The 26,755-nt window shown below is 38.4% G+C and overlaps 1 protein-coding gene across 3 annotated transcripts in view; it reads left to right on the top strand.

Annotated features, from left to right (window-relative positions):
• RASA2 (RAS p21 protein activator 2) overlaps positions 1–25,573 on the top strand; it is a 126,106-nt gene extending 100,533 nt beyond the window's left edge. For 2 of the 3 annotated variants that reach the window (XM_027544586.1, XM_027544570.1), the window contains exons 18-24: positions 2,292–2,365; positions 2,925–3,034; positions 17,638–17,720; positions 18,570–18,778; positions 19,483–19,586; positions 20,992–21,181; positions 22,768–25,573. In XM_027544586.1, coding sequence (XP_027400387.1) covers positions 2,292–2,365; positions 2,925–3,034; positions 17,638–17,720; positions 18,570–18,778; positions 19,483–19,586; positions 20,992–21,181; positions 22,768–22,795 — 798 coding nt within the window. In that variant the 3' untranslated portion in view covers positions 22,796–25,573. The remainder of the gene's footprint in view (positions 1–2,291; positions 2,366–2,924; positions 3,035–17,637; positions 17,721–18,569; positions 18,779–19,482; positions 19,587–20,991; positions 21,182–22,767) is intronic. The other variant, XM_027544580.1, reaches the window with a different exon arrangement.
• The last annotated feature ends 1,182 nt before the right edge of the window (positions 25,574–26,755 follow it).

Below are 26,755 nucleotides of genomic sequence, written 5' to 3'. Positions count from 1 at the left end.
CACACTAAAAAACGTTCAAAAAAAAAAAAGAATATGCAAAGAACAAGCTGGCTTTTTTATTTTTAGGACATTGTTGAAACAGTTGTGGGACAGTGTAGGCAGACTTCTGTTGGCAAGATTATAATGTACTGTCTTTTGTTTTGGGGGCTGTTTTTCCATTTCCATGACCTAGGCTCTGGCAGCATCTGATTTCTTTTTGCTGATACAATCATCAGAATGTGTAGTGGGTAATGTCAGTGGAGAAAGTATTTAAGGGTGTCAGGAGTTTAGTCTGCTCATGATCTGCTCTGAGTCACCCACTCACGTTCCCGTGAACTATCACTGTGGTACATCTCCTGTCTCAGATTTGTATAGGATATTTTGCCCTAACATATGAATTTTATTATTTACTGGCTAAATCTAGATATGTGCAGCACTAGGAATAGCAAAAGTTTATGAAACCCAATTTCTTATTTAATTAGTAGTACTCTCACTAATGACATTGGTCACTGCTCCAGAAGAGAATAGTTTATAACTCTGAATCCTATACTTAATTTCCACAAAGTCTAGGAAGAATACCAGAATAGGTCTATAAACAGGTTGACCATATAATTTAGTGTCCAAACCTACAAAGTTCTCAAGAATAAAAAGAAGTACTTTGATTATGCCACGACCAAAGTTGTAGACAGAATGGCCCTGAACAAATTGAGGCCTATGTTCACCCTGCCTAGAGTCTACCTTAATTATTATGTTTCCTTTTGCTTTATATAACTAGGTTTACCTCATATTCCTTAACAGTATAACAAATAAGTAATAAACTTAATAACTATAAATAAATAATAAATATTAAATAAGAAAATTAGTGCCCACAGGCAAACACTAAGAAATAAAATATTCAAGTAATTCTTTCTCACTGCATTAGTGGATGGTCCATTTGTGAGAACTGAAGACGTAATAGGACACTTCTTTAGTTCCCTTGAATACTTCTTCTTTGTCACCCACATATGCTTCAAAAGAAACTCTGTCCTTGTTCTTTCACTTACCAAGATTTCTTCCAGCGAACTTGAAGTAAACATTATACTGGAAAATACCACAAATGGAGATTCTCACGGGCACTCGATAGCCAGTCTTAGGAGAAAATGACTGTGCCCACAAATTCTGCTTTAGATTATTCACTATCGTCCTTACTGGAATGTACTTTGTTTTTGTTTTAAACCCTAAGCGGGACAACACAGAAAAGTATAAAGGAAAAAACAAGGACTAAACAAATAGTTCACTTATGGGGCAAAATAGGAGTCTTTTCTAAGAACAGGAATTGTCCCTGAACCCTGAATTTTCCTCTCCTATGAAGAGAAGGCCACATGTCAGGAATCTCTTGACCAGTTGAGGTAACATATTCATGAAGTTGAATGCTGCTCATTGGGTGGTTTGCCATTGCTGGATTTGGGTAATCCAGATTTTCTTGAGCCACCACATTCTCACATTTTCCATAGGAAGTTTCTAAATGGTTATTAGATTTCCAGGTTATTCCAGAGAACCCAAATTATACTTTCGTCATAACTGAAAATATTAGCTCTGCGGGCTGAAGTCAATTATATATAATAAAAGTCAGCAAACTTTTCTGTAAGGGCCAGTGAGTAAATACTTCAGACTGATGGCCATGTAAAGGCAGTGCTGCATATTTCGCTATGATTTTACAACTCTTTAAAAATTTTAAAAATGTTCTTAACTTGTGGGCCTTGCAAAAACCAGTTGAATCTGGCCTGCTGAACTATAGTTTGATGATCCCTGATCCACAATATAGGTTCACAACCTGTGTCAAAAATCTTTGGTAACAGAAGTATTTCAGAATTCAGTTTTTCAGAACTTTGAAAGATAATAAGTATATGCTATATATTATAGGGGGTGTCATGTTATAACACCCCGTAATCAAACATATCAGTGTTTATGTAGCATATTAGTGAATATCCACCCTAAGTAGGATAAATGGCTTTAAATAGCCTTTCCCCAGTTCACATTAAGTTACTGTAAGTGAGTTTACTGTAAATCAGAAGCAAAAAGGTCTGTGTACTCAGAACTTTATAGGTTTCAGAGTTGCAGTTAAGGGATTGTGGGTTGAGTTATTCCTATAGGGACACATATTCTGGGTTTTAAGTACCTTTAAGCTGTATTTTGGGGTCTCCTCTACAATTAAATACGTGTTTTGCTTGTTAATGAAGAACTTCACTATATTATCTATCTGTGACACTGATAAACTGAATTTATGATGTACCTTATCACAAAGTGTAACATTTGCCCCTTTCTTCATTTAGTTCTTGGATGAAATTTCATCTACTGAAACTAAAGAGTCCAGTGGTACAAGTGAGCCTGTGCACCTGAAAGAAGGGTAATTTAATGAAATTAGATATTAAAGTCGTATTTCAGTATAGACAGTAAGTAAGTACAAAGAGCATGGGTGCAGAAGTGAAGAAGACTGGGTTTTGTTCTGAGCTAAAACTGCCCGTAACATCAGTCAGGTAATTCATCCTCACTGTCCTATTAACTTCATGCCATACGGACATGACTTCTTTCCATACAGTGCGAGAGTTGTTTTCAAAAATAGTGAGATGGTGGGTGTTAGAGTACTTTGAAAAAAAAGTAACAACATTGTTCAGTCCTAGTGTTTTCATTGGAAGTTAAAGGGGAAAATTACTCATTTGGCCTTTTTAGTTCTGGATAGGACAGTTGTAAATACTAAGTTATTTGAAGATTTTATTCCCTTAGTATGGCCAAAATAAATGTAGCAGTTATAGATGGCAAAGACGTTTCATCTACTTAATATAGTCTTTGACAACTGTTCATGTCATTTAAAATTAAAAGAGGAAATGACTTTGCAAATTTTTTTTTGTTTTGGATTAATTCTTTTAATATTTGTAGCTAAATGTTTACATCTGTTGTTTTGGCAGTGAGATGTATAAAAGAGCTCAGGGAAGAACTCGGATTGGAAAAAAGAATTTCAAGAAACGGTGGTTCTGCTTAACAAGCAGAGAGCTCACCTACCACAAGCAGCCAGGTAGTTGTGCTTATGCTTTTCTGTGGGGTCTCCTCCTGCTTCCCAGTGAAGATGGCTTTTCCCGCTGCTCAGTGTGACTAGTGAACCTTTTTACTAACGTTAATAGTTTATGGTTTCTTACAGTGACGCATACACCCTAAAAATATAATAAATATGTGACTAATGACACCATGTAAATAACATTTTTTCTCTTACATTGACTGTCTTGTGTTACTTAAAAATGATGTTCCTAAAAAAAAAAAAAAAAAGATGTTCCTACAGTATGCTCTGTTTTCTAAAAACCCATGGTAAATCCATTTTTTTTTTTTTTAAATTAGTATATAAAGAACAACAGTTAGATATTTTAGAACTTAGAGGTTTCTTGAACTTCCAGAATCAGATTGGTAAGAATCAGTTTCTAATAAATGAGAGTGTTTCAGTAGTTTGCCAAAAATTCCCACAGTTATACCATAGACAGTGTTTCCTATTCAGTTAAAACATTCATTCATTTATATTAGCCTGGCTAACTCTTAAGATGAAAATTCTAGTAATTTGCCTCCTGAAAAGGCACAAATTGTCTTTCTGGGTAAAGAAAGCCATCTTCCTATAGTGTGATTTGAGAGTTTCAGAGAGGCAAAGTTTGTCCCTCAGTGGACTGACATAATGCTTATCATCTCTGCCTTTTGAGTGTATTCCTTTGGGGTAAAGCATTATCCATAGAAGGCCACTAGCCTCTGATACCTTGGCAAGAACTTAGTATCTTGATCATAGGTCACATACAGTAAAATCCCTTCTATTTGAAGTGATCAGGACCCAAAGCGTCACTTAGCCAAAAAGGTCAGTTAAAGCAAGAATCACTTTAAGACAACAAGAACAAAAGATGCATGCGTAGCTTAAGTAGTTATATGTTTGTTTACCAGTCTTTTGATAGAGAGCCAAGATCTTTTCTTGGTTGATTTCTCCAAAGTGAAGCTGGAAATTATTAATAAATATTTGAAAAGTGACCCAATTATAGAATCCTTTTAGAGTCATAATAGTTACCCTAAGCTTTTGCCACTGTCTCGCAACCATATAAATCAATTTGATTTGTGTGGGTGCTGGTCTCCTTTTTTGAAAAGCTTTTCAGAGTGCCTGATTTTCAGATAAATATATGCCTCTTGGTGTCACTTACTGTGTGACACTTACTGTGACACTTACTGTGTCACTTTACATAATGTTAAGTAAATTATAATTACAGCATGGAAAAAGGGCATAAAGTCTGGGAACAAACCTAGTGGACTCTGTAATCAAAACAGCCTAACCAGTGGAGATCAAAGGGTACAAGCTTAATAGAACCCTAGCAGCCACAAGGATTCAGTGTCTCATGAGCATCGCTCAGGATGTTTGACAGAGGAAATGGAGTCTTGGTTAATCTGTCAAATCTGTTAGGTGAAGAGTGCCTGGTATAAATTCTGAAATGATAAACACTAGACATAAGATACTTTCAAGAGAATGTCCTTTCAGTTAAGTATGGGTGCTTCAGTAGAGATTCTTAAGGAGGAAAGTGAAAAGAAATTCTGTTTCATAATTCCTTAGAATCTTTAGCCAGAATGACCAAGTATGTCCAAATACAGTAGTAAGACATATGAAGCCAGATGCACTATATTTTTAGGCACCTAGATGTTTTGTTGTGGAATATGAATATTCTAATGACTAAAGATCAGCAGGCTGCATCCCTGCACTTCCAGACAGCATTCTTTAAGCTACACGTTTCTTAAAGTTTTAGTGGTTATAGTTTATATTGAATACTATATAAATGCTCTCGCATATATAGTAACATTTTAATAATAGCTGGTATAATATGCTGATTATGTTTTCATAAGTTAGTCATTCTCTATGAATAAATTGGCTGTTTTCTCCTCATTTAAAGTATTTTCTAATCTAAACCAATATTCTGAAGTCTTTGCTTTAAGACTTCAGGAATCAGATGATAGTTTCAGATCCTTTTCCTCTAGAAAAAAATGCATGTACACACAAGAGACACAAGGTCTCACATATAATTCCAGGAAGTTCATAGTTCCAGAGGCTATACACAGTTCTTAGGAACTTCTGTTCTATCCAGTGATCTTATGAGGATAAAATTCTGTAGAATGATTAGATTGGTCTAAGCTATAGAATAGACACATTGGAAGTTCCATTATTTTCAGGCCTTAAGAAATTTAACATGTTGGAATGGCATTGGAGGAATGAGCTCTGTTACATGAAGTTTCGAGATTATTTACCAAAGCCAACAGTTCTAAGCACCCATGCTTTTTGTTTTTAACTGTTTTGTTGGATTTTTCCAAAATGTATTACATGCTTCCCTGCCTTCTAAAAAAGAGTTCATTGAACGTAAGTTAACATTTTCTAGATGACTTGGGGCTCTCATTGATAATGTTAATTATCATTTAGTACTCTGATTTAGTGATGTTTTCAGGGCTGCTTATGGATGTGTGCAGCTGTTTACTTCCCAGCTACATGCCTTGGACTGCTGTGCTATTTTGTGTTCCTGTGTTTGCTTTATACAGTTTTTCATTGTCCCCTTTATGTTCAGGCTGTCACCTTAAGTTTCTTGTGCTGTCAGTGAATGGTAATGTAACATCTCACTCCCATCTTTACCCCCAATTCCATTTTTACTGCTAATATACTGTGAGTAAGGATGTAGGTACTGTGTTTGTTAAAATTATGCATATGATTAAAAGGCTTTGACTGAACATTTCAGGACTTTCCTCTCTGACTAAAATACATAGGCTTTGGATTCTCCCTTTGGTTGCTCTGCAAATGTTTTGCTTACTTCCTGGTTCCTTGCAATTTTCTGCATAGCTAAGACTGCTAGTTAGGTAGTTTCTTATTACACTTTATGACTTTGGTGTTTCAAAGAGTGCCTCCCAGATATTCTGTAACATAGCTTTAAATCATTGAGTCTTCACTGTTTGCTCCTACTGGACACTAATATTCTGAATGAAGTATTTCTGTCACTTAGAATCAAATAAAAGATTCTTTTTCTAATTTACTAGAAAAATAATTAGAATTCTCTCAGTTTTAAGGGTTTTTCTCAAATTAGTTAAAAACTGATGCCCACTTAGTAATCAGTTCAGTTCAATCGCTCATTCATGTCCGACTCTTTGCGACCCCGTGAATCACAGCACACCAGGCCTTCCTGTCTATCACCAACTCCCAGAGTTCATTCAGACTCATGTCCATAGAGTCGGTGATGCCATCCAGCCATCTCATCCTCTGTCGTCCCCTTCTCCTGCCACCAATCCCTCCCAGCATCAGAGTCTTTTCCAATGAGTCAACTCTTCGCATGAGGTGGCCAAAGTACTGGAGTTTTAGCTTTAGCATAAAGCTAAAACTGGTTGGATCTCCTTGCAGTCCAAGGGACTCTCAAGAGTCTTCTCCAACACCATAGTTCAAGAGCATCAATTCTTCGGTGCTCAGCCTTCTTCACAGTCCAACTCTCACATCCATACATGACCACTGGAAAAACCATAGCCTTGATTAGACGAACCTTTGTTGGCAAAGTAATGTCTCTGCTTTTGAATATGCTATCTAGGTTGGTCATAACTTTCCTTCCAAGGAGTAAGTGTCTTTTAATTTCATGGCTGCAGTCACCGTCTGCAGTGATTTTGGAGCCCAAAAAAATAAAGTCTGACACTGTTTCCACTGTTTCCCCATCTATTTCCCACGAAGTGATGGGACCAGATGCCATGATCTTTGTTTTCTGAATGTTGAGCTTTAAGCCAACTTTTTCACTCTCCTCTTTCACTTTCCTCAAGAGGCTTTTGAGTTCCTCTTCACTTTCTGCCCTAAGGGTGGTGTCATCTGCATATCTGAGGTTATTGATATTTCTCCTGGCAATCTTGATTCCAGCTTGTGCTTTTTCCAGCCCAGCATTTCTCATGATGTACTCTGCATGTAAGTTAAATAAACAGGGTGACAATATACAGCCTGGACGTACTCCTTTTCCTATTTGGAACCAGTCTCTTGTTCCCATGTCCAGTTCTAACTGTTGCTTTCTGACCTGCATATAGGTTTCTCAAGAGGCAGGTCAGGTGGTCTGGTATTCCCATCTCTTTCAGAATTTTCCACACTTTGTGATCCACACAGTCAAAGGCTTTGGCATGGTCAATAAAGCAGAAATAGATGTTTTTCTGGAATGAGGTTCATGACATTGTACATGAGACAGGGATCAAGACCATCCCCATGGAAAAGAAATGCGAAAAAGCAAAATGGCTGTCTGGCGAGGCCCTACAAATAGCTGTGAAAAGAAGAGAAGTGAAAAGCAGAGGAGAAAAGGAAAGATATAAACATCTGAATGCAGAGTTCCAAAGAATAGCAAGAAGAGATAAGAAAGCCTTCTTCAGCGATCATTGCAAAGAAATAGAGGAAAACAACAGAATGGGAAAGACTAGAGATCTCTTCAAGAAAATCAGAGATACCAAAGGAACCTTTCATGCAAAGATGGGCTCGATAAAGGGCAGAAATGGTATGGACCTAACAGAAGCAGAAGATATTAAGAAGAGATGGCAAGAATACACAGAAGAACTGTACAAAAAAGATCTTCATGACCCAGATAATCACAATGGTGTGATCACTCACCTAGAGCCAGACATCCTGGAATTTGAAGTCAAGTGGGCCTTAGAAAACATCACTACGAACAAAGCTAGTGGAGGTGATGGAATTCCAGTTGAGCTATTCCAAATCCTGAAAGATGATGCTGTGAAAGTGCTGCACCCGATATGCCAGCAAATTTGGAAAACTCAGCAGTGGCCACAGGACTGGAAAAGGTCAGTTTTCATTCCAATCCCAAAGAAAGGCAATGCCAAAGAATGCTCAAACTACTGCACAATTGCACTCATCTCACACTCTAGTAAAGTAATGCTCAAAATTCTCCAAGCCAGGCTTCAGCAGTATGTGAACCGTGAACTTCTTGATGTTAAAGCTGGTTTTAGAAAAGGTAGAGGAACCAGAGATCAAATTGCCAACATCCGCTGGATCATGGAAAAAGCAAGAGAGTTCCAGAAAAACATCTATTTCTGCTTTATTGACTATGCCAAAGCCTTTGACTGTGTGGATCACAATAAACTGTGGAAAATTCTTCAAGAGATGGCAATACCAGACCACCTGATCTGCCTCTTGAGAAATTTGTATGCAGGTCAGGAAGCAACAGTTAGAACTGGACATGGAACAACAGATTGGTTCCAAATAGGAAAAGGAGTATGTCAAGGCTGTATATTGTCACCCTGTTTATTTAACTTATATGCAGAGCACATCATGAGAAATGCTGGACTGGAAGAAACACAAGCTGGAATCAAGATTGCTGGGAGAAATATCAATAACCTCAGATATGCAGATGACACCACCCTTAGGGCAGAAAGTGAAGAGGAACTCAAAAGCCTCTTGAGGAAAGTGAAAGAGGAGAGTGAAAAAGTTGGCTTAAAGCTCAACATTCAGAAAACAAAGATCATGGCATCTGGTCCCATCACTTCGTGGGAAATAGATGGGGAAACAGTGGAAACAGTGTCAGACTTTATTTTTTTGGGCTCCAAAATCACTGCAGACGGTGACTGCAGCCATGAAATTAAAAGACACTTACTCCTTGGAAGGAAAGTTATGACCAACCTAGATAGCATATTCAAAAGCAGAGACATTACTTTGCCAACAAAGGTTCGTCTAGTCAAGGCTATGGTTTTTCCAGTGGTCATGTATGGATGTGAGAGTTGGACTGTGAAGAAGGCTGAGCACCGAAGAATTGATGCTCTTGAACTATGGTGTTGGAGAAGACTGTTGAGAGTCCCTTGGACTGCAAGGAGATCCAACCAGTCCATTCTGAAGGAGATCAGCCCTGGGATTTCTTTGGAAGGAATGATGCTAAAGCTAAAACTCCAGTACTTTGGCCACTTCATGCGAAGAGTTGACTCATTGGAAAAGACTCTGATGCTGGGAGGGATTAGTGGCAGGAGAAGGGGACGACAGAGGATGAGATGGGTGGATGGCATCACCGACTCTATGGACATGAGTCTGAGTGAACTCTGGGAGTTGGTGATAGACAGGGAGGCCTGGCGTGCTGTGATTCACGGGGTTGCAACGAGTCGGACACGACTGGTACTGATCTGATCTGATCTTGCTTTTTCCATGGTCCAGCAGAGTAAGCAACTAATCTTCAATATCACAAAACTAACGTGGTAAATGAATATCATAGGCATTCATTCGTCCAGCTATCACCATGGTTACCTTGACAGTTTGGATGGATCTGTGTGCCTGTGATTACGGTTTTATATTGCTCTACTGTAATGTGGTCATCTTCTACAAGTAGTTCTTCTAGTTGTATGCTGTAATCAGATGTTATCCACGTTGCAGCCTTTTCCCGTCTCTCGGTGCAGCCTCATCTTTTGCATTCTCCGTATGTTGCTTTGCCAGGTTGACTCTTGAAGTTCCTTTCAGTTGTGCTCTTTTACATTCATGCTTTTGCATTGGCTCTGTCGAGAAATCTTTCTTTCCTTCTTTACCTGTGTAATTTGTTGTCCTTTAAGCCTCAGATCAAATGTCAGCTCCTTATGGAAGTCATTTTCATAAAGCTCTGGCCACTTCAGTTGGGTATTCTCTTACTATATTTCTGTAGCATGTTAGTGGTAACTTCTGTCACAGTGTGTGGTCATTACTTTTATGTCTTTCACCCTAGTCTTTCACGATCCTCAGTGGGTAAGGACCATGTTTTTACTGCTATCATTAGGCATTTATTAATTTGTAATAAATGGTATTCTTCAGAAAACACCATGTCTTCCAGATATGCTGTTTTCTATATTAAGAACCACTTTCTAAAATTTCCACCAAGCTTACTAATAATATATGATGAACAAATTCATCTCTGAAATCCCATATGTGTTCTCCAAATTTGATTAGATCTTGTCTACTTGAGGATGACCTTTTATACACAGATATGTATGTAGAGCCTACACAATTTCCATATGCTCTCTGTGTTCTAGCTCATATAATCGATGGACAATATAAAAGAAGTTTTCATGATGTTTTAAACACAAATCTCAATACTTGGTTTTTACCTGCTCCTATCTTGACACATGGGGCTTCCCAGATGTCTTAATGGTAAAGAATCCTCCTGCCAATGCAGGAGATGCAGGTTCGATCCCTGGGTCAGGAAGATCCCCTGGAGGAGGAAATGGCAACCCATTCCAATATTCTTGCCTGAAGAATCCCATGGACAGAGAGGAGCCTGGTGGGCTATAGTCCATGGAGTCATGAAACAGTTGGACACAACTTAGGGACTGAGCACACATTTTGATACACAGGGCTCTGAAGTATTTTTTTCTTTAATGTGTCATGTTTGTGGATTTGAAGCTTGGATATTTTTTAAGAATTCACTTCTCAAGTTCATCTTGATTTTAACACAGTCCCACTACAAATCTACAAGTTTTTTTTGGTGAAAATTGACAAATTGATTCTAAAATTGATGTCAGTGGGGGAACAGAGGACTATAATGGCTGAAGCAGTGTTGAAAAAAATGAACAAAGTTGAAGGACTAAGACTAAGCTACAATATTCAAGTCTGAGATTTTGACATAAAAGCTAGAGGTGAACAGTCAAGAGTCCAGAAAGACACACACACATATGGTCAGTTTAGTTTTAACAGAAGTGTCAAGACAGTTCAATTGGGAAAGGAATGTATTTTCAACAAATGGTGTTAGAACAACTGGGTAAACACAGAAAGTGAACTTCATCTTATGTCATAGTACACACAAAATTTAATTCAAGATAAGAGGATCAGTGAAAGCATAAGAGAATATCTTTGCAACCATGGAGTATGCAATGATTTCTTAGGATATTAAATGCACTGAACATTTTTTAAGATAAATTGAACTTCATTAAAGTAAGACTTTTCCATATTTCCCCCTTTCTATCATTGCTCCTTCTTTCTTTTTTGTTCTAATAATGGGCATAAAATGTATTGCTTGGCAGTTGAAATTTTTCAATAGATTTTTGGGATTTGAGTTTCTTTAAGCCATAAGCTAAGGGTTTTCACCAAACCCAAACTTAAAAAAGTTTTTTCACTTATTTCTGTTCATTTTCTCTCCTTCTTAGGACTCAAGTTATACTTATCCAGGCATGCTTGAGACCGTTTCACAGGTCTCTGTGAGACTCAGTTCATTTGTCTTCATTCTTTATCTTTGTTCTTTAGCTTGGATAATTTCTATTTACATTCATTGATTTATTTACCATCTCAAGTCTTTTTAGCTAAATGTGATGAATTTGTCATTCCATTTATTGTGCTTTTCAGCTCTAAAATTTGTTTGATTCTTTTTATAGTTTCTGTTCTCCTGTTTAAAGTCCACATTTGTTCAGTCATCATTAGCATATTTTCCTTAAATTGTTTAAACATTTATAATAATGGCTTTGCTTGCTAATAGAATAAATTCAGCATTTGAGCCCACTCAGACTCAGGTTGTTGGCTACTTTCTTTCCCAAGTATGGGTCACACTTTTCTGTTTTTCACATCTTATTTTTTTGGTTAAAAACTGAGCGTTGTATGTAATAAAGTGTGTCTGGATTCTCTTTGTTCTTCTGAAGGCTTGCCTAGATTCACACTGCAGTGTCTGTTTTGTGCGTCTGTCTGTCTGTCTCTCTCATTCGCGCTCTCATTGTATAGCTGCTGTTGTCTTTACTCAGGTTCTGTTTTATTCCCTAATCCTAGCTGCCTCCCTAGGGGTCTCACCTGAGCTTTTTTAGCTTAGTGGTCAGCCAATGATTTGCGCATAGAGCTCAAATGCCTGAAGTCAGTAAGTCTTCTACCTTTTACCGCCTGTGCTGTTTTTGAATCAGAACATATTCAAAGGCACAGCAGATTCACAAGTCTTCCCAAGCTTTCCACTTTTGCCAGACTCTGGGATGATCCATATACAGGCGTCTTTAGCAGTCAGCCAGGGATGTGGTGTGTTTATGATCTCAGCCTTTCTGTAGCTCTATTGTTTCTAAAATCTCACCCTTAGGCTGAATCTGTAACCTTCAGCCAGTAAAGCTGTTGAGTTTTCATTGAACTGAGGAGTTATGGAAACACCTCCTCCCTGGAAGACAATAAATCCACAGGTTCTAACCTATGCTATAGCAGTTGTTCATGGATGAACACTTCTCAGATTTTTACTTGCGTTTGGTTATTTTCTAGCACCCTGAAGTGGTTGTTTTTAATAATTTTCCCAGTCTTATACTTATTTTCTGAGGAATAGAAGTATGCAACCTCAGTATACTATCAAAAAAAAGATTAACAGTTACTTTATTTCAGCTATGTTCCTTAGGACCAGTATCTAGCTGGACTTCTGTTTTTCTTGGGGTAGTAATTTTTTTTTAAATTTTATTTTATTTTTAAACTTTACAATATTAGTTTTGCCAAACATCGAAATGAATCCGCCACAGGTATACCTGTGTTCCCCATTGTGAACCCTCCTCCCTCCCCATACCCTCCCTCTGGGTCGTCCCAGTGCACCAGCCCCAAGCATCCGGTATTGTGCATCGAACCTGGACTGGCGACTCATTTCATACATGATATTATACATGTTTCAATGCTATTCGCCCAAATCTCCCCACCCTCTCCCTCTCCCACAGAGTCCATAAGACTGATCTATACATCAGTGTCTCTTTTGCTGTCTCGTACACAGGGTTATTGTTACCATCTTCCTAGAACTGCCTTATGATCCAGCAATCCCACTGCTGGGCATACACACTGAGGAAACCAGAAGGGAAAGAGACACGTGTACCCCAGTGTTCATCGCAGCACTGTTTATAATAGCCAGGACATGGAAGCAACCTAGATGCCCATCAGCAGATGAATGGATAAGAAAGCTGTGGTACATATACACAATGGAGTATTACTCAGCCATTAAAAAGAATACATTTGAATCAGTTCTAATGAGATGGATGAAACTGGAGCCTATTATACAGAGTGAAGTAAGCCAGAAAGAAAAACACCAATACAGTATACTAACGCATATATATGGAATTTAGAAAGATAGTAATTTTTTTTTAATGGAAATAGAATTCACATACCGTAAAATTCACCTATTGAAAGTATATAATTCATTTTCAGTATATTCACAAAGTTATGCAGTCACCACTGGTTACATAACATTTTCATCGCCCCAGAAAGAAAACCTGTACCCATTAACAGTCACTGCCCTGTCCTTCCTTCTCCCAGCCCCTGGCAAACACAAATCTGCTTTTTGTCTCTGTGGATTTGCCTGTTCTGGACATTTCATTTAAAGAGTAACCTTTTGGGCTTCCCAGGTTTTGGACTTTGCCATCTTCCTAGTGGTAAAGAACTTTCCTGCCAGCGCAGGAGACATAAGAGACGTGGGTTATATCCCTGGGTTGGAAAGATCCCCTGGAGGAGGAGGGCATGGCAACCCACTCCAGTATTCTTGCCTGGAGACTCCCATGGACAGAGGAGCCTGGAGGGCTGCGATCTATAGAGGCATACAGAGTCGGACACGACTAAAGCGACTGAGCACGCATTAGCACGCAGCCCTTGTAACTGCCTTCTTTCACTTAGCATGATGTTTTCAAAGTTCATCTGTGATATGGCATGAATCAGTACTTTATGGCTAAATAATATTTCATTGGCTATATTCCAGATTTTACCAGTTTATCAGTTGATGTACCTTTAAATTGTTTCCAGTTTTTTATTATTATGAATAATGCCGCTGTAAACATTGACATACACTTTTTTGTGTGGACATATATTTTCACTTCTCTTGGGTCTGTATCTAGGAGTGAAATCATTGAGTCATATAGTAACTAACTTTATGTTTAACTTTTTGAGAAGGTGATGGTGATTTTTAACTAAAACTGGATTTGGCATTTAATAGGGAAACTTAATACCATCACATTTATTGTGATTACTGTAACCAATATTTTGTTTTGTGTTTTCTGTTTATTAAGCTCTTCTGTTCGTTGGGATTGTTTTTTTTTTCCTGCATTTTTATTGGAATAATCAGTCCCACACATATTCACTCTGTCTTATCTAGTGAGAGAATTTGGACATTCTGTTTCTACTTTTAAATTGTTAACAGATAGGTTTAAACTTGCGTGTTCATCTTATTGTCTGCAGTTAATCACCATCTCCATTCAAGCGGAGAAGGACCATAGCATGCTTTCAAATTTATTTTTCCTAACACTATCTAGTGAAGTCATCTTAAATTTTAGTACTAGTTTCTGTTTCTTTTACCTTTTTATGTTTTCATCATTTTTTTCTAAGCATGCATGTGTGCTAAGTCGCTTCAGTCGTATCCAACTCTTTGCAACCCTGTGGACCATGCTGTCCATGGAATTTGCGACCAGGCTCCTCTGTCCAGGCAAGAATACTGGACTGGGTTGCCATGCCCTCCTCCAGGGAATCTTCCCAACCCAGGGATCGAACCCACGTTCTCTTACATCTCCTGCATTGGCAGGCAGGTTGTTTACCACTAGTGCCACCTGAGAAGCCCTTTTCTAAGCATTCTTATCAGTTTTTCTGATGTCTTTGCCCAACACTATTTCTTACATTAACATACTTGTCTTTTTCCTGGATTCTTACTTATTTTGCAGGAGTTATGTCCTCAAGGAATTACTCCATATAGCTTTAGGGCTGATAAGTTTTCAGAGTTCTTACATATTAAAAAAAGTATTTTACCCTTACACTTGAATGATAAGCAAGACCAGATTTAAAATCATTTCCTATAAGATTTTTAACATATTTCTCCACGATTTACTGGTTTCCATTGTTGGTGGTAAGGATTTTGATGTCATTCTTAGTCTTGATTCTTCTTGGAAACCCTCTGGACTTTCTTTAACCTTCAAGCTCTAAAATTCTGCCCAGTGTCTTAAGTATTACCTTTCTTTCTTCCTACACTTTCATCAGCACTTGATGGGTCCTTTCAGTCTGAAGATTTCTATCTTTATTCTTGGACATTTTCATTAGTAATTTTCTTCTGAACAACTCAATTGTTTCTGGAATGCTTATTACAGCTGATCTCAAAACTTCTAAATTCAGCCATCATGGCTCTGTCCTTTTGTACTATATATTTGGAGAGTCCTCAGTACAATCCTCTGTTTTACTGATTCACTTTGCAATTCGTTCAAGTTAACATTAGCAACTTCAGTTAATTTCAGTTAACTCTAATAATAATAACGTCATGTGTGCCTGGGAACAATGCATTTTCTTTCTGTATGCTGTGATATAATTTGTCCAGAAATGAACAAACACAGCAATTCTAGGATGTGGGCATGCTTTGTGTATTCAACAAATCTAAAGAGTTGTTGAAAATCTACAGAATCTACTTCCTGCACAATTTTTAAATTCTCTGGACCCTGTGGTGCCCCATGTAAATTGGCACCCAAAGGCATGTCTCCTCTGCCCCCTCATGTGTTACACCCCTGATCTCCTCCAATGTTATTCTCTTTGTTGTACGTGTTTCCTTCAGAGTGCTGATTTTCCTCATCCGTTTGGTGATTTTTTGGCAATTTGCTCATTTTTGTGTTACAGTGCATTCACCTGCCTGAGGATCCAGTAGCTCATGGCCAGTGTGATCAAGGGAGGGAAAGGATGAGCTGCTGATGGGCAGGGGTGCTGGTGCTCGTCCCCTGGCATGGGCACTGTCAGCAGCCTGTGGCTACCCCGCTTTCCAGCCAGTATGCATCTTCACTGCTTCAACCTGGGACTGTGCCTCTGTGGACTGCTGCTTAGTACAAGCGGGTTGAGGGGGACAGTATGTGAGGACCTAATTGACCCAGCTGCTCCAAATGCAGCTTACCACGTAGTCATCCTGATAGACATCTAAGTATGCCCCCCCGTCCCCCCAGCTCGCTGTGTCCAGTGACTCTGGCTTGAAGCTCTTCTGACCAGCCCTCCTTTTGCAAATGTGTCTTTTCCTCCATGCGGCTCCAGCTGTGGCTTCTTGCAGTTTCCTCCCTCCTCGCCTCCCCTCACCCCTTCATAAATTTGATCTTGTCTGCTTCCAGCAGACTGCTGATAGTCTTTTCCTATTTTCACATGTATATATAATTTGTAATTGTTGTATTTAAATGTCATTTCTTCAGAAAAGTTTTCCCTAACTGCCCAACTTAAAGTAACATCCCAATTACTTCCTGTCGCATCACTTTATGTTGCTATCTTTATTGCATTTATCTCTACCTAATATTTGTCCTCGTCAGTCTTTCCAGACCTAAATGCAAACTCCATTAGGGGCCTTATATGTTCTATTCACTGCTCTATCCCAAGTGGTTAGGATAGTGTCTGTTATAGGATAGCTAAACGTGATAGCTAAATTAAGTGACTGTATATTGTATATCACACATCTGCTTGAATCACACGAATTTTAGATTTTACAGCAGGAACTAAGCTTAGCAAATACTCTTTGTTAATTTCTCTGTTCAATAAAGAAAACCTTTTTAGTGTCTTTAACCCCAAAGCTGTACATTAATCCATGAATAATATAAAAGATCTTCACCTTCAGCACTTCAGCCCACAAGTCATTAAACTGAAGTTTGTTGGGAGGAGGGAAGCAAAGCTTTCATTTTCTAAGAACCACATTTTATAATGTAAATGACCAGAAAAGTTCATGATTATATTTGCTTAGTTTCTATGATTATATGACAGAGAAGGCAATGGCACCCCACTCCAGTACTCTTGCCTGGAAAATCCCATGGACGGAGGAGCCTGGTAGGCTGCAGTCCATGGGGTCGCTAAGAGTCGGATACAGCTGAGCGACTTCACTTTAACTTTTCACTTTCCTGCATTGGAGAAGGAAATGGCAACCCACTCCAGTACTCTTGCCTGGAGAATCCCACGGATGGGGGAGCCTGGTTGGCTTCCATCTATGGGATCGCACAGAGTCCAGCACGACTGAAGCGACTTAGCAGCAGCATGATTATATGAATGTATTTTATTCAAGTAAATTTTAAGTTGAAATGCATCATAGCCTCATGCTGTTGTGGAGCCCCTTTAGCAAACAAATTTCCAAATTCTTAAATTAGGTTAATGATTCACTCTACCAAGTAAAATTTTTACTTTTATTCCCTGTATCTCTTAAAGTAAATTTGGTAGCTCTAGTCAGCTGACCAGACAGTACGCAAAAGTAATGAACAATTTTTCAGTTTCAAATAATTGTTTTGAGGGTTAGTTCCTTAATTAAATATTAGGTTGGAGAAGCAGAAAAATCCACTTAGGTACAGTCAGATTCTTTGTTTATGTAATAACTCCATGAAGAAAATTCCATGTCTCAGCAAGTTTTGAGTAGGCCTTTATTGTAAATTATGTATTTTTTCAGTCTCCATATAATTAATGTTACAAAGTACAATAATATTTTTATTTTCTACAGAGATTAAATTTATTCCCTAATTTTTCCATGAAAATGTTTTAATTTTAATTAAAGAGGAAGTCATATCGTGGAAAACAATGAAGATTCATTTGGTCCATAAAACATATTTATTGTGCACCATTTGGAAATGTGTGGGTCACTTACCCACCCACCGTCAAGAGAATGATCTTAAACCATATAGAGTTAACCTTTCACCTTTATAATTCTGATGAAAATTATTTTAATTTTATCTTCTTTTATAATTTAGGCAAAGATGCAATTTACACAATTCCAGTGAAAAACATTCTTGCTGTGGAAAAACTGGAAGAGAGCTCTTTCAACAAGAAAAATGTAAGTTATATAATTTAAAGTTTTTTAAACTGCATATATTACTTAGCTGAAAATTTTACAAGAAGTTTAGTATTTGTTTTTAATCATTAATATCTTATAATTCGTAGCTGGAACTCTGTTTAAAATTGTCCATTACTGTTGATGCTTTGTATAGTCCACCTCACCTATTAAGTTAAAGGCACTTTTTTCATTTAAGAATTCTGTGCTCAATGGGCTCAGTGGTGAAGAATTCGCCTGCCAGTGCAGTAGATGCAGGTTCTATCCGTGGGTTGGGAAGATCCCCTGGAGAAGGGAATGGCAACCATCTCCAGTATCCTTGCCTGGGAAACCCCATAGACAGGAGCCTGGTGGGCTGCAGTGCGTGGAGTCGAAAGAGTCAGAAACAACTGAGAGACTAAACAACTTCTCTCAATACTTGAGTTTTATCAAATTTCTCAGCTTGACCTTCAGAATATAGTCCCAGCCTGTCTGTGCAGCCTAATCCTCTGCTGCCCTTCAGTACATACCAATAGACACCAGTGCACTCAAGTAACCAAGATGATTTCCTTGTTTCTATTTGCCCACTGCTGTCTTTACCCATAGGTTTTCCTCTACCTGAAATTCTCTCCCTTTATTCCTATGTGTATGATAGCCCCTTCCCTAGGACTTGTGTGGTTTCTAAACATTCTATTCTGTTGTACTGTTGAGTACCGTGTAACTCCAGCAGTCCTGGGGACATAACCGTTTATGATGTACCTGAGCAACAGTTACCTACACGCAGACTACATTTCTGCTACGTACCTTCTTGTGTTCTGTACTGTGTTTGATTTTTAGACTGTTACTAACTTTTTGTCTTAATTGTCTGTGAAGATGTTCCAAGTGATACACACGGAGAAACCACTCTATGTCCAGGCAAATAATTGTGTAGAAGCTAATGAATGGATAGATGTGCTCTGCAGGGTGAGCCGATGCAATCAGAACAGACTCAGCTCTTATCACCCCTCCGCATATCTAAACGGAAACTGGCTCTGCTGTCTGGAGACTAGTGAAAATGCTCTCGGCTGTAAGCCGTGTACTGCGTAAGTTTCTTTTTGATTACAAAGGCAGTGTCTTAAATGCTGTATCCATACAATGAGATATTATTCATCCATAAAACGGAATGATGTCCTGATACGTGCATGGATGCATCTTGAAAACATGCTGAAAAAAAGCCAGAAAAACATGCTAAAAGAAGTCCGACACAAAGGCCATGTACTTCAGGGTAACACTTACATGAAGTATCCAGCATAGGTAAATTTATGGTGACAAAGTAGATTAGCAGTTGTGAGGGATTTGAGGGAGGGAACAATGGGGAGTACTTAATGAATACAGAGATTCTTTTGGGGTGATGAAAATATTCTCAGTAAATTGTGGTTTCATAAGTCAAAAAAAGGGCAGTGTTTAAATAGACGTGCAAACTTGAGCAAGGTATTGAGGAAGAAGGGCCTAGCATTCTTGTTGTAATTGCGTGGAACAGCCATGGTAGCTTTACAGACTTATAAAGTAATATGATGAAGCACAAGTAGTGAAAATGATTGCACTTAAAATCCTCTTCCTTTTGAGTATAGTCACATAATGACCAAACCTAAGAATCTCAATCTATTTAATTATCAAGTTAGACTAGATTCCTAAGGTTCCTTTTACAAAATTCTGTGTTTCTGTTTTCAGTCTCAAACAGTCAGAAGTCTTTAGCATGTTAACAAAATGATATTTTTCCAGTGTGTTTTATTTCATTTTTACACAGAGGTGTCCCTGCAGACATACAAATAGATATTGACGAAGACAGAGAAACAGAAAGAATTTACTCCCTTTTCACCCTCAGTTTACTTAAGCTGCATAAAATGGAAGGTAAGTATATAATTAAAATTCTTTTATATAATCATGATCCTTCATTACCAGTACCTGAAGTGTTGCTTTGGCATTATCTTAAAGTCAAAAGATTCTCATTCAGTTCAGTTCAGTTCAGTTGCTCATTCGTGTCCAACTCTTTGCAACACCATGAATTGCAGCATGCCAGGCCTCCCTGTCCATCACCAACTCCCGGAGTTCACTCACACTCATGTTCATTGAGTCGGTGATGCCATCCAGCCATCTCATCCTCTGTCGTCCCCTTATCCTCCTGCCCCCAGTCCCTCCCAGCATCAGAGTCTTTTCCAATGAGTCAACTCTTCGCATGAGGTGGCCAAAGTACTGGAGTTTCAGCTTTAGCATCATTCCTTCCAAAGAACACCCAGGACTAATCTCCTTTAGAATGGACTGGTTGGATCTCCTTGCAGTCCAAGGGACTCTCAAGAGTCTTCTTCAACACCGCAGTTCAAAAGCATCAATTCTTCGGCACTCAGCCTTCTTCACAGTCCAACTCTTACATCCATACATGACCACTGGAAAAACCATAGCCTTGACTAGATGGACCTTTGTTGGCAAAGTAATTCCTCTGCTTTTGAATATGCTATCTAAGTTGGTCATAACCCTCCTTCCAAGGAGTAAGTGTCTTTTAATTTCATGGCTGCAGTCACCGTCTGCAGTGATTTTGGAGCCCCCAAAAATCTGACACTGTTTCCACTGTTTCCCCATCTATTTCCCATGAAGTGATGGGACTGGATGCCATGATCTTAGTTTTCTGAATGTTGAGCTTTAAGCCAACTTTTTCACTCTCCACTTTCACTTTCATCAAGAGGCTTTTTAGTTCCTCTTCGCTTCCTGCCATAAGGGTGGTGTCATCTGCATATCTGAGGTTATTGATATTTCTCCCGGCAATCTTGATTCCAGCTTGTGCTTCCTCCAGCCCAACGTTTCTCATGATGTACTCTGCGTATAAGTTAAATAAACAGAGTGACAATATATAGCCTTGACATACTCTTTTTCCTATTTGGAACCAGTCTGTTGTTCCATGTCCAGTTCTAACTGTTGCTTCCTGACCTGCGTACAGGTTTCTCAAGAGGCAGGTCAGGTGGTCTGGTATTCCCATCTCTTTCAGAATTTTCCACAGTTTATCGTGATCCACACAGTCAAAGGCATTTATCAAAATGTTACCTATATGGAAGGTGACAAACTCCCAAAGGAGTTCTTTAAATAAAAATATTGTTTTTGCATATGTAATTATAATTAATAAAATGTATGGATTTTGGTTGTCTATGCATTTCCAAGGGAGCTTTTCCCAGCTTGAGCCCCTCTTGAAAAGTTCTTTATTTATATTACAGATTATGCTTAATGAATTTAGTTGTCTGATCAGAGATTTCATTTCTTCTTGTAGAGGCTTGTGGAACTATAGCAGTCTATCAAGGACCACAGAAAGAGCCTGATGACTATTCCAACTTTGTAATTGAGGATTCTGTAACAACCTTCAAGACAATTCAACAAATAAAAAGTGTCATAGAGAAGCTAGATGAACCTCATGAAAAGTATAGGAAGAAAAGATCAAGTAGTGCAAAATACGGGAGCAAGTAAGTACTGTTAAGATACTTCAGACATTTTTGAACACAGTTTGCACTTTCCTCTGCTACCCTCTACTCACACCCGAAGTGCAGGTCTCCTGCCTACCTTCCTCTCTCAAGACCAACTTAAAACCTTTCTCTTGTGCAGGAATCTCCGGAGTCACTCCTGCAGGAGTCTTTTCAATTCTAGCATCATTCATTGTGTTGGGGCAGTACCTTATCGTCACCTTCAGTGTTATATTTCAGTTTAATCATTGAATTGAATACTTAGTAGCTTCTTGTTTTGATTTTTACTGATCCTCTTCTTTATCTGTCACAGTACCTTTATACATCCTAAGTACAAAAAAAATTAGCTTTGACAGTGCTAGAAGTATTTTATAATTGATGCTTTGGATCCATCTCAGAGGCAGATGGACACTGATAGGAACAGCAACAACAGTTATTAAGGACCTTCCTCCTCACCACTAGACACTGTGCCAAGTACTTTACATTCCATCAATTAGATTTTTTTTAGCAGCAAGTAACAGAAAATCTCAATGGCTTAAATAATAGGAAAACATTTAATCTCACAAATTATAAGTCCTGATTTCTACATTTAGCTAGTTTAGCTCAACACTGTCATCAAGGATGATCCAGCCACTCAGCCATTAGAAATCAAACAAGATGATTTCTGTCTTCCTCAGGCTGGTGCCCTTATGGTCACAGCTGGGCTGCAATAGTTCACATTTATAATAATAGTGTCTAGAGGCAGAAAGAGCTGTTTCTTCCTCAAAAGGAAAGAAACCTTGTCTGAATTTACCCTGGCTTCCCCTGAACCATGGGGGCTACCCAGCACCAGCACTAGAATCAGGCTTCTGTTTGCACAGAGGTACAGTTGGGGTTGAACCCAGGTCTCCCGCATTGCAGGCGGATTCTTTCCAACTGAGCTATCAGGGAAGCCATAGAGCTGATTCATAAGGGGGCTTTGAATCTTGGCCCCAACCATTTTAAGTATTTTTTTTAACTTACGTGGATTGATCATTTTAATTGTGTTTTATAAACAGTAAAAATCAGTTTGACCGGTATAAATATTTGTGTTCTGCCTAGATGGAAGGCTCAGTACAGTAAAAAGGTTATTGTAAGCATCCTGTTACTGTCTTTTCTACATTAGTATATTTTGTTCTCTTCCAGCGGTAAAGTAATGCAGTTTTCTTGGAGCCATGGCAGGTTTCCGTGAGGTTCTAGCCAGTGCTTGGCATCCTTCCTGAGTAGTATTCTCCCCCACCGTACCCACACACACTATACCCCTTCCAGTTGTATTTTTCTCACTTAAAACCTAGCACTCTTTCTTGTGCTAAATATTTTATTTGTTTATCTTATTTTCTCTGTAGCAGAATATAGGCTCCACAGGGCCAAGGGTTTGTCATTTGTCTTCACCTCTGTGTCCACAGTTGCTCAAACAGTGCCTGACATTTACTGGGTAGTCACAAAAAGCTTGCTGAATCAGTGACGTAGGACTTGGCAAGAGAGAATTACAGACACTGGATACTATGAGATATTTGTTACTTTTTACAATTTTCTTCAACATTTGAAAAATTATTTTTATTATTTTCTAGGGAAAATCCAATCGGGAAAATATTTTAGAGTTTGGCCAATTGATTCGGAAGAACTGGAAGATATTTTAGTTGGAGTTTTTCAATTCATCGTGTATTTTGTTCATAGTATTTAAGAATGAACATCGGCTTCACTGTCATCTGCATTCACATTGTATTTAATATTTAATAATTGAAACTAACTGTTTGGAAATTCTGGTGTGATGTTTCACTAGAGAATTTAAAACCCAGGATTCCCTTCATATCTTATGTGTCGAAAGCCATGTTTCTGCAACTTCTTTTTAATAGAAAGACTCTTCCTAAAGAAGCTTTATAACAAAAGGAGAACTCCTCCATAGCAAGAAACCATCTCTTCTTGTAACACTCCATGTTCTGTGGACTTTTCACTACCATTAGTGCCTGCTCTATACTGCCAACATTGTGTTTTACTAGAAAATTTCAATCCATGACTATTCAGAGCTTTCCGTTTAGTTCATCTAGACCCTTCCTCTTCAAAAAAAAACAAAAAAGATCTCCTTTGGCCCATCGGTCATTACAGATTACATTAGAGACAGTGACAGAAACTTTAGAAACTACCACAGTATCCTTGGAAGTTGGTGGACCCTTTTACCCATTTAGAGATGCAAACAGCTCAGATAGGAGAAATCAGGGAACATGTACTGTTGTCTGCATCTTGTTTACATGTGGGATGAGTGATGGCAGATGAAATACAACCAGACCACTAAATTTTTTTTCACCGTTTAAACATCAGGTACTCATATTTTTGATTTGAGAGTTCAGGCTGTTGTGACTTCTAAGGACTTCACTTCTGAAAAAGAAGAGAAAGTAAACAGTGGGGACAGGTGGTGGTACAATCACTTGACTTCACTCGTTGCCCCGTCATTATAAGGGCCGCCACCACGGGACGCCCTCCTCCCCACGTGAGGGTGAGATCCAACTCGAGGACAGTCACTCGGTGCACTTTACTCATCTGGGCGACCCCAGATTATGCTTCAGATACTCCATGGTATCTAACCTTTATGATCAGTTGAATGATCAGTGTTTAAGTCTAGAAATAATGCTTTCTTGAAAATGTTTATATTTCACTGCTGTTTCCTTATTGCCTGCTAGCCAAATGGAATTGGGCAAGCAACTGTTTGAATCCTGTTTTTCCCTAATAATTTACCTTTATCCTAAAAATCACAACTGTAAATAAGCAGTCGAAGCAAGTGGCCACCTTGAAGTTAAGAGGAATACACTTCGCTTCATCAGTATTAAAAACCATGGTACTCTTACTACGTGTTTTTAAATTCAAAACATTTTCTAAATGTGGTACTTTGAACCTTGGAGTATTTTACACGTTTCTGTTTAAAACTGTGACTTATTAATGTAAGTCTAGCTAGTAGTGCTTTTTTGTTTCCCTGAACATAAGCTATATTTCAAGATACACTTTGCCAATTATGTTATTGGTGAGTGATTGTTTTTAAATTATAACGTTACTGGGTAATTATTTTTAAAGACCATTGGCAAACAATCAAAGTTCCATAAATGATTACAACTAAGCAATGTATTTCTCTAAAGGACTTGTAAAAATCAGTTAGTTTTATTTAAGGATCAGTCCTAGTCTGCATTAAGTTATTCCTGGCCCATTTTAAAGACAAGTTTGAAAAAGACTTTTAAATTTTATGAATTTGTAGATTCCATAAACTCCACTGATTAATCAGTGTGAAAGAATTTTACTGTTTTAATCCATTTCTCACTGTTGAATTTTATTCAGATTGAAATTTCCTTTTCAGAGTCTCTGAATGTACGCCTGGAAAGGCCATGTGAGCATTGCCAGGTACCACTCATTGCTCTCCAGTGGCTTCTTGACTTATATTCTGACATTTCTAATATCAAGCCCTTGGTAACATAATACCAAGTTATGACTGTTTTTAAAGATCACAGTGTTCTCAAAGGGACCAAGGCTGTCTGAATATGTAACTCAGAATTTGAAAAGAATTCAGTTACTAGTTCTTTTCTTCACTTTTAAACAGCCAGTTTGACTGGAATTAACCACCTTGGCACAGCCTAAAAACAAGTAATGTGAAATGAAATTTTCTTTGAAAGTCTTCTGAAATAAGAGACCATGTCAGTGGGACCCAAAGATAACCGAGGTACTTTTACTTGCTTCCAAGGGCCTCATTCTTCCGCTGTTACTTATGAGTACTTTGATTTTTACTACCTGATCTGCTTTCTCTCCCTTTTCCAAACTTGAAAAATACATGGCAGCTCACTTTACCCTAACGCCGTGAAAACCCCAAGAAAGCAAGCAAAGGATGATCCGGAGGAACTCTTGCCATAAATGCCGACTTGGTTCTTAGTTTAGCCATTTCCATCATTTGAAATTATGGTGGCGTGTCGCTTGTTTTGTTGTCATCGTTTGTTCTTTGTTTAGCTTTGTTTTTTAATATTCATTTAATATGATAATAGGCAATAGCAACATTTTTTACTCCCAGGAATATAATTTATCAAATTGAACTATTTTCTTTGCCAAAGAAGTATGTTTATAATATCACGGGTAATGATTTAAGTGTCAAAACAAGGCTTTGCTTATTGTACAAAAAAAAAAAAAAGGGTGATGAATGATGTAGCTTTTGTTTCTGTTTCTGAAGCCTAATTTCATTCATTTTTCAGAAAGGCTTATTCATGCCAGGTTTTAGAAGACAGATGTCATTTTTAAGTAAAAGCACCTTTAATTTGTTCTAACGGTACATCCTGTAAAGACAAAAAGCCTCAAAGCCTTTTAGGTGTCCTTACAGTATGTGAAAACTACAGGACTCATTCTAAATTACCAGTCTCGATTGATACTATCTGCTTCCATTTTTATTAACTTGGAAATTAATATGTTGCTAGTAAATATTGGTTTTTACAGTGTCCAGTTTGAAAATGTAAGTTATCAAAACTTAATGTAGTGAATTTGTGTAACCATGTTGTACTGTTGAGAATGTATTTTTATTTAAATTTTATTTTCTTATCAAGAGTATTATAAAAATTAAAAACTTTTGTAGCTGTTGCTTGGAAATAACAAATAAATTACAAGAAGCCTGTCCACTCTCTGCGTGACCTCACTTTCTCACTGATGTGAGAATCTCTGCTCATTAGAATGACCATAACTCACCTATTAGGAAGGGAATAGCAAGTGAGGAGTCCTCAATGACAGAAGAGCAAGCCATCTGAAAAGGGTGCAGAAACCTCCTGCGGCGTTTATCTGGGCTGGTTGTTTGGACCGAGGCCCTTGTTTGTTCATTCAGCAGACTTGTCTGGAGGACCTGCCGTGTGCAGGTGCTGTGCAAGACCCGTCGTTCCCGAGAGCCGTGCACGTCCAGTATGTGGGGGTATGTTCCACTCATCTGAGTCCACAGTTTAGAGCTGACTTGTGCCCCCAGTGAAAGGAGCCAGGATCTTCCCCATTACTACCCTCAGCAGCCTCTTATTATTTCTAAACAGACCTTGATAAGACCTAGCCCCTGCAACCCCAGAGGAATTGCAGGTTGGTAAAGATGAAGGAATAGGGTTCTGAATCTCTTAAGCATCTTCTTTTTATTGAAGTACCAGACTTCCACATAAGCCCATGTATTAGAACAGACCTTAGAAAAACTGGTAAGGGCATAGTTGAACTCACCATCGGTCAACTGGATATAATGGGCATCTATAGACTCATCATTTTAAAGAAAAGAATAGACCTTAGAATAGAAGCATCAAGAGGTTCTATGCAAGTTTTATTCATGATACAAGCTAGTTCTTCAGATAGAGGAGACCGTATTTTTGGTGGGTTTCCCTTTTCAAGTTTCATGATTCCAAAATAAGAGCCACCTGAGGCCAAGCAGAGTCCCTTCCTGTTGCAGTTGCCATGTGAGTTTCCCTACTACCCTAAGTCTCAACGGCCAGCGTGGTCCTTCAGAGAATACCTGCCTTGGGTATACCTGATGTACTTTAGAAATAAACTGACCAGAGACCGTGTCCAGAGACC

Source organism: Bos indicus x Bos taurus, chromosome 1 (genome assembly GCF_003369695.1).
Source record: "Bos indicus x Bos taurus breed Angus x Brahman F1 hybrid chromosome 1, Bos_hybrid_MaternalHap_v2.0, whole genome shotgun sequence".
NCBI lineage: Eukaryota > Metazoa > Chordata > Mammalia > Artiodactyla > Bovidae > Bos > Bos indicus x Bos taurus.
Note: the sequence above shows the minus strand (reverse complement) of the source record. Positions and strands in the feature narration are given on the sequence as shown.